The sequence below is a fragment of the Diospyros lotus genome, chromosome 6 (genome assembly GCF_014633365.1).
Source record: "Diospyros lotus cultivar Yz01 chromosome 6, ASM1463336v1, whole genome shotgun sequence".
Taxonomy (NCBI): domain Eukaryota; kingdom Viridiplantae; phylum Streptophyta; class Magnoliopsida; order Ericales; family Ebenaceae; genus Diospyros; species Diospyros lotus.
Window position 1 is genome coordinate 26,506,461 of NC_068343.1, and position 9,625 is coordinate 26,516,085.

Consider the following 9,625-nt stretch of genomic DNA (forward strand, 5'->3'; position numbering starts at 1 on the left):
TCTTTATGCATCTATAACCATGTGCCCGTATGTACGTACATTCCCATACTAAAAGGTTTCTGCTTTCTGGAATTGAATATAAATTAGTGAAAACACTATTTTTTTAGATTGCTGGCAGATTTGAATTAGACATACTTATATACACATTTGATTCTTATTGATATATTAAAACTCATTATGTTTTTGTTTGATGTTGGAACTCTCAGTTTACTATCATTGTTGATATTTGCAATGGCACCCGATAAGCAGTGGATGAATCTTGTTAATGATCGACTAAGTGAAACATATCAGTTTGGCATTAAGGAATTTTTAAGATATGCTTCAAAAAAGTTGGGAGATTGTGAAATTCGATGTCCATGTGTCAAGTGTAATAACACTTATGAAAGAAGTCATGAAGTGGTTGAAACCCATATAACAGTTTATGGCATAGTCCAAAATTATACATTTTGGTATCATCATGGAGAAAGGAAAGGTGAATCTGAATCTGAATCTGAATGCGAGGGTGAAGAAGATGATGTATTAGAAACCATAGGAGAGGAAGAGATTCATGGGATTATGAGGGACTTCTTTCCTACTTTAGATGCTTTGAACAAAAATAGAGCAGATTTTGGTGGCTCAAGCCATAATGTGCAAAAAGAGGATCCTAATGATGAAGCAAAGAAATTTTATAGGCTATTGACAGATTTGGAGCAACCATTATATGAAGGTTCTAAGAGTTCAAAATTATCTACTATAATCAAGCTATTACATATCAAGAGCCTTGGTCGCTGGAGTAATGAGTCATTTACTATGTTATTACAAATATTACAAGATGAATTACTCCCTGATGGTTCGACTTTGCCAAATTCATATTATGAGGCAAAGAAGATTATCCAAGATCTTGGACTCTCGTACAAGAAGATAGATGCATGTGTCAATAATTGTATGTTATATTGGAAGAAAGATGAGAAGTCTGACTTTTGTAGTATATGTGGAGCTTCAAGATGGAAAAATGATAATTGTAATGGAGAAATCAAAGTTGGAAGGAATGGCAAAAGAAAACCCGTAAAAATATTGCGGTACTTCCCTTTAAAGCCGAGGCTTCAAAGGCTATTCATGTCCAGTAAGATAGCGTCCTTTATGAGATGGCACCATGACAAAAGAGTAGATGATGGAGTAATGAGGCATCCAGCTGATTCTTTACAGTGGAAATCTTTTGATGAAATGCATGAAAATTTTGCTTCAGAGCCTCGTAATGTGAGACTTGGTCTTGCAAGTGATGGGTTCCAACCATTTGCACATTCCAAAACTTCATATAGTATTTGGCCAGTATTTCTTATTCCATACAATTTACCTCCTTGGATGTGCATGAAAGACTCTAATTTCATTCTGTCAATGATCATACCGGGTCCTGAGGGACCAGGGGATGCTATTGATGTCTATCTCCAACCTTTAATAGAAGAATTACAAGAGCTGTGGGAAGTAGGAGTTGAAACATTTGATGCATCAATTCTCCAGAATTTCAAGATGCATGCAGCTTTACTATGGACCATTAATGATTTTCCTGCATATGGAAACTTGTCAGGTTGGAGCACTAAGGGTAAATTAGCTTGTCCTTGTTGTAACAAGGATGCCTTTTCTATGAGGTTAAACAATAGCAGAAAGCAATGTTTCATGCGCCATCGTCGTTATCTTCCAATAAATCACAAATGGCGCATTGACAAGAAATCATTTGATGGCACGACAGAGTATGGATTACCACCAAAACATCTTACTGGTCAGGACATTCTAGATCAGGTGAAAGATCTTGAAGGAGTCATTTTATCTAAAGATGCTAGTAAAAAGACCAAAGTCTCACATGATAATAGAAGGGATAATTGGAATAAGAAAAGCATTTTTTTCAAACTTCCATACTGGAGTAGTCTTTTGTTGCGGCATAATTTGGATGTGATGCATATCGAGAAGAACATATGTGATAATGTGCTTGGAACAATTATGAACATTAAAGGGAAGACCAAAGATACTGTTAAGTCTCGTCTTGATTTGGAAGCAATGAATATTAGACCAGAGTTGCACCCAATACAAAAAGGAGACAAGTTTGTGTTGCCAGCTGCTACTTACACATTAACTCATGAAGAAAAGCATACATTTTGTATGTTTTTAAAGCAATTAAAAGTGCCAGATGGGTTTTCATCTAACATTTCACATTATGTTAGTATTAAAGAACATAAGATTTCAGGTTTGAAGAGTCATGATTGTCATGTTCTCCTACAACACTTACTTCCTCTTGCATTACGTGGTCTTCTTCCCAAATCAGTATGTGAACCATTATTTGAATTGTCTTTGTTTTTCAAAATTTTGGGTGCAAAGACTTTACGGGTGGAGGAGTTGGAGCAAATTGAATCTCAAATTGCCACAACTCTTTGTAAATTGGAAATGAACTTTCCCCCTTCATTTTTTGATGTGATGGTCCATTTGCCTATTCATTTAGCCCTTGAAGCCAAAATTGCCGGACCTATCCAATATCGATGGATGTACCCTATTGAGCGAGAGTTATATGAGTTAAAACAACTCATTCGTAACTTAGCTTGTCCTGAGGGCTCAATTGCAGAGGGTTACATTGCAAAAGAATGTATGACACTTTGCTCAAGATACTTCACTAACATTGAGACAAAGTTCAATCGCCTTAATCGAAATCATGATGCTAGAAGTCAAGAACACAAAAGTGATTTATTAATATTTTCACAACTTGGACGTGCATTGGGATCTGGCATGACTCGGGATCTTCGCATGGATGAGTGGGAACAAGCTCATCTTTTTGTTCTAAAGAATTGTGATGCAGTTCAACCTTTTTTAGAGTATGTCATCATCAATAAAATAATTTCTTTTATGAACATTCTTTTGTGCTAATATTGTTAATATTTTTGCATCTTATTCTTTATATGATATAGGGAGTATTTGCAACTCCAAGCTAGAGCAGCATTACAAATGTCCAATAAGCAAAGTGATAGAAGGTTTATTAATTGGTTTAAAATTAGAGTAAGTAAATTCATGTTTCAACATATTTATAATACTCAAAATAAGCATATATTGAAATTAAAATAGTACTTTATTTTGTGATTTGTAGGTTGCAGCGCTACATAAACATGACAATCATAAAATTACAGAGGAATTGCTCTCTTTGTCACGTGGTCCCTCCCAATCAGTTTGTTGCTTCAATGGTTATGTTGTGAATGGGTATAGGTTTCGTGTAGAATGTCATGACAAAGGATTTAGAACACAAAATTGTGGGGTGGTTGTGAGTGGTGACATTGGGTCTGAAATGGGAAATATAGATTACTATGGAATCTTAACTGAGATTATTGAGTTGCAGTATCTTGGTGGTAGAAGGGTGGTACTGTTTCGTTGTAAATGGTTTGATGTGCATGATAAGGAAAAGGGGGCCAAAGTAGATGAGTATGGTTTCACCACTATAAATTGTGATCGCTTGTTAAAGACAAATGAGCCATTTGTCTTGGCATACCAAGCATTCCAAGTGTTTTATGCCATTGACACTATCAACAAAGGTTGGCAGGTTGTTGTGAAAACACAACCACGTGATTCTTATGACTTGCCTTTACAAATGGATGACATTTGTGATGAAATGGATAATATTAGTGAAGCATATCAACAAGGGGAATCATTCAATTATAAAGAGGCAAATCCCATTTCAACTACAATAGACAATGAAATCAATTGGGCAAGGGAAAATGTGGAGCCAATGGCCGTTGAAGTGGCAACTAAAAGAAAGAAAAGAAAAAGAAGATGTTAGAAAATTCATTTTGTCTTTCATAAAGGTAAGCTATTATATATATATATATATATATGTGAAAATGTCCTCTAAAGTCTTATTTTTTTTCTAGCACTTTAATCTGTTCTGTGTATTATTTTTAAATCAAAATGTATTTTTTTTTTTGTCTTATTCCAGGTTTAAGTAAAAGATGCAAAAGATCAGAGCTGGAAAAAGGTTGCCATCCAAGGCAAACAAGTTTATAGCCCTAGGTGCATTAGCTAAGGGACAAGTTCATGGATTAAAACAATTAAAGCCAAGAAGAGATATAAATGGTGCTACAGATTTGCTAAGAGGAGGTTCAAGTGGTGCTAGTTCAGGTAAATATTATGCAGCTTCTAATTTCTCTAAATTGTTAAACTTCTAATGATTGCATTGGATTTGTTGTTTTTAGGTGAACTCACATCCCATCGTCTTTTTGTTCACTTTGGTGAACTACATTATATAAACAATGACTTCCAACAAGATTATAGCTCCTTCATTGACATTTTAAGTATATGCGGAAAATTCTTGGACATATACTCAGTTGGTGTGAAAATCTTCTATGGAGATGGGAAGCAACTAAATGGGGATGCTGATGTCTATGCTATGTTTAATGACCACAAAGGTATAAGTGACATCCATGTCTATGTTGAGGAAGATAGAGAATTGGATGTTGTCCCTTTTAGACTGCCATATGATTATGCAAGTCCTGGTATATATCTTTCTACATTATTCTCTACATTCTACCATTATATTTACCATGTTCTTTAATTTTATCAAATGTTTATTGATTGTTTATGCATTTCATAATTACTAGAACCTCCAAAGGCAACAAATTTGAAGATACAAGGTGATCTCAAGGTAAATAATAAAATAATCATTACTGGCACTGTTATTGGAGGGGCTGAAGTTGCTAGTGTAGTTCAATGGTATAAAACCTCTACTACACAATTAGATATTCAGGATGGTCTTGAAGAGATCAGCATGTCTAGCACTGAAAAGGCATGTATTATGCAATACTACTTTTTTTGATTTCAAATTAATTTGTTGTGCAGATTTTGACTTGTGATTTTGATTTATAATATTGAATGGTTTTGCAAAATTCTTTAGGAATTCCTATTACCAGTAGGAGTTGTTGGCAATTACATTGTTGCAAAGTATACTCCTATGACTTATGATGGTAAATCAGGTGAACCAGTGTTTGCTACCTCAGAAAAAGTTGTTGAGAGTAAGTATATGGTATTCAAGTCTTAATTTGGTTTATATTTAATTATAATTATTTTAATCTTTCTTTATTTTCCAAATTCTAAAAGGTGAAATTAATACTCAAAACAAGAAAGTTCGAGGAAAAAACCAAAACAAGAAAGTGGCTGGGCTCAAATCTGGGGAAAAACTTCCAATTATTTTCTATAACAATCGAGCAGTGGGGGAGAACCATCAATTTTGGTCAAGGCACTTGGGAAGAGTTGTGCGTGATCGAACCATTTGTCCTGTACGAGTGAAAGCTTGGAAAGAGATTGGGGAAAATGAAAAAAATCACATGTGGGAAGCGATTAAGGTAAATTATTCTTTTTACTCTATCTTTTATTTTTATTTGTTTACTTAAAACATTGTCATCCTTTTGAGGGATTTATAGAAGCCTTAGAGTCTTATTAGATGTAAAGAAATTTAATATCATATTAAGATAGTCTTCGATGTCCTAACAATTTTACTAATTATACATCATTTTTAATAGGAAAAATTTGAGAACCCTGACATAGAGTTGTATCGTGACCACACATTGGAGCATATGAATGTTTTGTGGTCGAATTGGAGATCAAGTTTAAATACTATGTATGTTAAACCTTGCAAAACTGTAGCTGAGGCTTTGAAAAATAAGCCACAAAGTATGGATAAGGAGGATTGGGAATGGCTTCTAACTAAACACTTTTTAACTGAGGATTTTCAGGTATGATCTAATTTTAAATAAAACAAATGCAAAATGGCTTTATGTTGTGATGCTTTACTGTTACATGTCTCTAATGATAATTATTTTTTGGTTCTCATATAGAAAATAAGCTCTCAAGCCTCTCAAAATAAAGCTAAATCTTCAATGCCTCATCGCACGGGTAGTAAGCCTCATAGAGAAATCATTTATGAAATGGTAATAAATACCAATTTATCTATTTACAATGTTCAATGTCCAATATAATTTTTTTGATAATTTTCTATATAATTTCCAAAAGGGAGGAAAAAAAGGTAATCCACCTGATATGGGAAAGATCTTTTTTGAAACTCGAAAGAAGAATGGAAAGTTGGTTGAGCCTGAAACTGAAGAAAAATATGTATGTTCTACTATTAACTTTTATTAAAGTTTCTTTGAGTACTATTTTCCCATTCAATTGTAAGTCTTTAAATTTTGCAGGATCAAATTTTAGAGACCATTCAAGCAGATCCAACAATTTCTAATATTGAGGTAGTTGAAAAATGTTTTGGAGTGCAACGTCACAGCCATGTGTTTGGGTATGGCGGTGGAATCAAACGAAAAAACTTTAAAGATCCTAGCAAAAAGAAGATGGAAGAGCTTCAAACTAAACTTAATGATAAGGATGAAGAAAATCTCATCCTAAAGAGGCGCATTATAGAGTTTGAAGACAGATTGCAAAGGCTTGAATCTTTTATGCAAAAACCATCTACTCTTGACGAAAATGTTCAGGAGGTTCTTTTCACTTAATAGTTTTGATCCTAAAGTTTTTTTTTTTTTTTTTTTAACTAATTGATTTAAACTTTTTTGCAGGAAAATGTTCAAAGCTAAACCATATGACAGCTTTTTCTGTAACTTTTTACAAAACAGGTATTACATTCTTAAACCTTCTAATATCTAGTTTTTGTGTATTACATTCTCTGGTTATGGCAGAGAGCATGGCACAAGGGAAACATGTGCCCTGCACACTGCCAGACTTTCTGTTGATACATTGGTAGATTTTTGGTCAGCACTTGGAGAAGAAACCAGGCTATCTCTTCTAAGGATGAAGGAAGAGGATTTTATAGAAAGACTCATGTACAGGTATGCGCTTTGTTTCTTCTTATTCTTATTTATATTTATATTTTCCTTTGCATTGTTTTCTTTTCTATTTATCCCCCTCTCCTATATGAAACATTTGTTTGAAGTTAGTGGAGTTTATGGGAATAATAAGATATATGGATGAGAGGGGAGGACGGGGCATGGAAGCAATACCAAAAAGAATACCAGATGCTTAATTCTATGTGTGCTTTTCAACATTAAATAGCTGTTCACTTTCTAGTCAGAATCATGTAAATCAATGGGTTTGTCAAATTTTGAAACTCATTAAGATAGAAAATATTGCTACAGTAACAGATTCAAAGTGTATGACAGACTCTTAGGAGTTGGACTTAGAGAATGGTGTGGATTTCTGTTAGTTAAAGTGACAAGCATATTATCAAGATCCATCAGTCTTCTTGAAGTACTGATGTATTTTAGTGAGAGTTTCTGATCTGACTGGAAATAAATTAGTTTTTTTAGGGGGAATATTCTAGTGGCCTATTTGTGCAGACAGTAAATTTTTTTGAATTGGTAATTAAATATGCTTTTAGCTGGGATTTGCCAATATGTTTGTACAGTTGTTTGAACCTTGTTTCTTGAGGACAGAGTGCATATGTTGAAGCTTTATCTTAGAAAGCTATAATTTTAATTGGTTACTACTATGGAACAGAATCAATTAAAGCTTATTGGACCAGGTCAGTTTGGCTTACTCTTCACACCCGGAAGCTGATTTTCAACACATGAAAGATGAAACACAGTGCTTTCACCTTAGTGTTGGTTTAAGAATAGTAGAAGAAGTTTTGAGTTTCAAAATAATATGAAAAATGCTCCACCTGTTTATTTGTGTTCAACTCTTTGTGATCAATATTTAGGCTTTACCTCTTGGACTGTAGCTTGACCTGAGAGTTGAGACTTCAAAGTTCCTCCCTTTTTACCTTACCATATAAGAGTCGAGACTCAAAAGTGCCAACATCATTTAACCTTGACAAAGACTAAGTTTGTGAGAAAAAAAGTTGAAAAAAATACACTGTAGTTGATGATTTCTGAATTTAATTCAGGAAAGCGGTTAACCTTTGAAGTTCTAGATGTGCTTATAATTATAGGGCTATGTAAGTTAGTCAACAAAAGAAACTTTACTTCTATTCTTGTTTCCCCATTAATGGAGTTATTAGCATGCTTGTACATTTGGTGGTGGCTAAACTAGGTAATTACTTTGCTTCTACTGGTTCCTGTTGGTTCCTGTGCTCTTAAATGTCCACATATCCATGTCAGCATGCTTCTGAACTCAATATTGCACTTGAAAGTATGTCGGAATTTTGAATGAGTTGGAACAGTTTTATGATAATGGTATATATGTGTTGATATATGCTGAAATAGTTTGGTTGATTGAGTTTACATAGAACACTTTCACTTTTGAGTCCAGCTGTGGCAGGACGGAACCAAGACAATTTGTTATGGCCTCTAGCATATATATATATATTGTCATTAAATTGGGATGTCCATTTACTCTTTCTAGGAATCACTTTCAGATGTATTCCAATTTAAAGGCCTAAATATTATGAAATAGAAATGTTTTTATTTTTTATTTTTTTATTTTATGTTTGGTTAGACTATGTTATTGGTAGTGAAACCATATAGCAACAAACATACAGACATCTCTATTCTTAGAGCTGATGCATTATAAGTTGTTAAATATTAGCTTTTGAATTGAAGTCTATTTTGTTTTTGCTTTTATATTTGATTACATTATGACTTATGAGATTTATGTAATTTAGATCATCATACAATGATGGAGAATGGCGAGTAATATAATTTTTTTTTCTTTGCAATTTGCAGGTATTTGAATATACAAGTCGAGCAAGAACTCTTGGTATTAGTTGTGAATAATACGTGAATTCTAGCCATACTTGTAATAATTTTTTGATTTTCATTATAGGGAGATTTTAGAATAATATGAAACTCATAGTTTTTTTTTTTCTCATTTTTTATGATTGTGGAGGGTATAGAAGCTTTTATGATGATTGTAATCAATACATAATGAATGTAAATGATGATCATTTTTTGTATATAACTTGTTTTCTACTAATGGGACTATTCATTGTTGATATTATGTTTAGTGACGAGTGAATATTGTAATAACGACGAGAATATTCATCGTTGATATTATATTTAATGACTGGTAAATATTGTAATAACGACGGGAATGTTTATCGTTGATATTATATTTAGTGACCGGTAAACATTGCAATAACGACGGGAATATCCATCGTTGATATTATATTTAGTGATTGGTAAATATTGCAATAACGACGGGAATATCTATCGTTATATATTATTATCAACCATCACACACATTGTTATAGCGACGGGAATATTCGTCGTTATTATGAGTTTTAACGACGGGACTTATGCCCCTCATTATTTATATTAACGACGATATTTTTTTTTCATCGTTAATACTTTTAACGGCGGAAGCTTTAACGAAGGGCGACGACGGGATTTTTCCCGTCGTTAAAACTCTTTAACGAAGGGAAATTGACTTTTAACGACCACTTTTCCCATCGTTAAAACTCTTTTTTTTTGTAGTGAATGGTCTCTATTCAAACGCCTTCCAAAACTCAACATAATTTACCTTCCGACCAATAGACCTCCATCGGGACTTCTCCCACCATCTTTTCGAGTTGCTTCTCAACTCGCTCATCGTCCTAACATACATCCCTAGTAAGTTTCCACGGGGCAACAATGCAAGTAATAGGGTACTATTTCCTCGGCCTCAATTCGATGGCCTTTTA

General features: G+C 33.7%; 2 protein-coding genes across 2 annotated transcripts; both read left to right on the top strand.

The window, feature by feature from the left end:
• The first annotated feature begins 231 nt into the window (after window positions 1-231).
• LOC127804429 (uncharacterized) lies at window positions 232-3,790 on the top strand. The gene is made up of 3 exons (XM_052341291.1): window positions 232-2,837; window positions 2,931-3,018; window positions 3,107-3,790. Exons 1-3 carry the CDS (start codon window positions 232-234, stop codon window positions 3,788-3,790), a joined length of 3,378 nt encoding a protein of 1,125 aa, XP_052197251.1.
• Window positions 3,791-3,959: 169 nt separating this feature from the next.
• On the top strand, window positions 3,960-8,864 carry LOC127804430 (uncharacterized). The gene is made up of 11 exons (XM_052341292.1): window positions 3,960-4,128; window positions 4,203-4,502; window positions 4,608-4,792; window positions 4,901-5,018; window positions 5,104-5,348; window positions 5,526-5,738; window positions 5,841-5,933; window positions 6,016-6,114; window positions 6,195-6,488; window positions 6,567-6,623; window positions 8,670-8,864. The coding sequence occupies exons 1-10, from the start codon at window positions 3,960-3,962 to the stop codon at window positions 6,582-6,584; spliced, it is 1,734 nt and encodes a 577-aa protein (XP_052197252.1). The 3' UTR covers window positions 6,585-6,623; window positions 8,670-8,864.
• The last annotated feature ends 761 nt before the right edge of the window (window positions 8,865-9,625 follow it).

What these genes read in the sequence shown, in the direction of transcription:
- LOC127804429 (XM_052341291.1), top strand. Translation starts at nt 232, where the DNA reads ATGGCACCCGATAAGCAGTGGATGAATCTTGTTAATGATCGACTAAGT. An exon ending in GCAGTTCAACCTTTTTTAGA is followed by an intron (nt 2,838 to 2,930) that starts GTATGTCATCAT and finishes TATATGATATAG; the next exon opens with GGAGTATTTGCAACTCCAAG. An exon ending in TTAATTGGTTTAAAATTAGA is followed by an intron (nt 3,019 to 3,106) that starts GTAAGTAAATTC and finishes TGTGATTTGTAG; the next exon opens with GTTGCAGCGCTACATAAACA.
- LOC127804430 (XM_052341292.1), top strand. Translation starts at nt 3,960, where the DNA reads ATGCAAAAGATCAGAGCTGGAAAAAGGTTGCCATCCAAGGCAAACAAG. An exon ending in GCATGTCTAGCACTGAAAAG is followed by an intron (nt 4,793 to 4,900) that starts GCATGTATTATG and finishes AAAATTCTTTAG; the next exon opens with GAATTCCTATTACCAGTAGG. An exon ending in CTGAAACTGAAGAAAAATAT is followed by an intron (nt 6,115 to 6,194) that starts GTATGTTCTACT and finishes TAAATTTTGCAG; the next exon opens with GATCAAATTTTAGAGACCAT.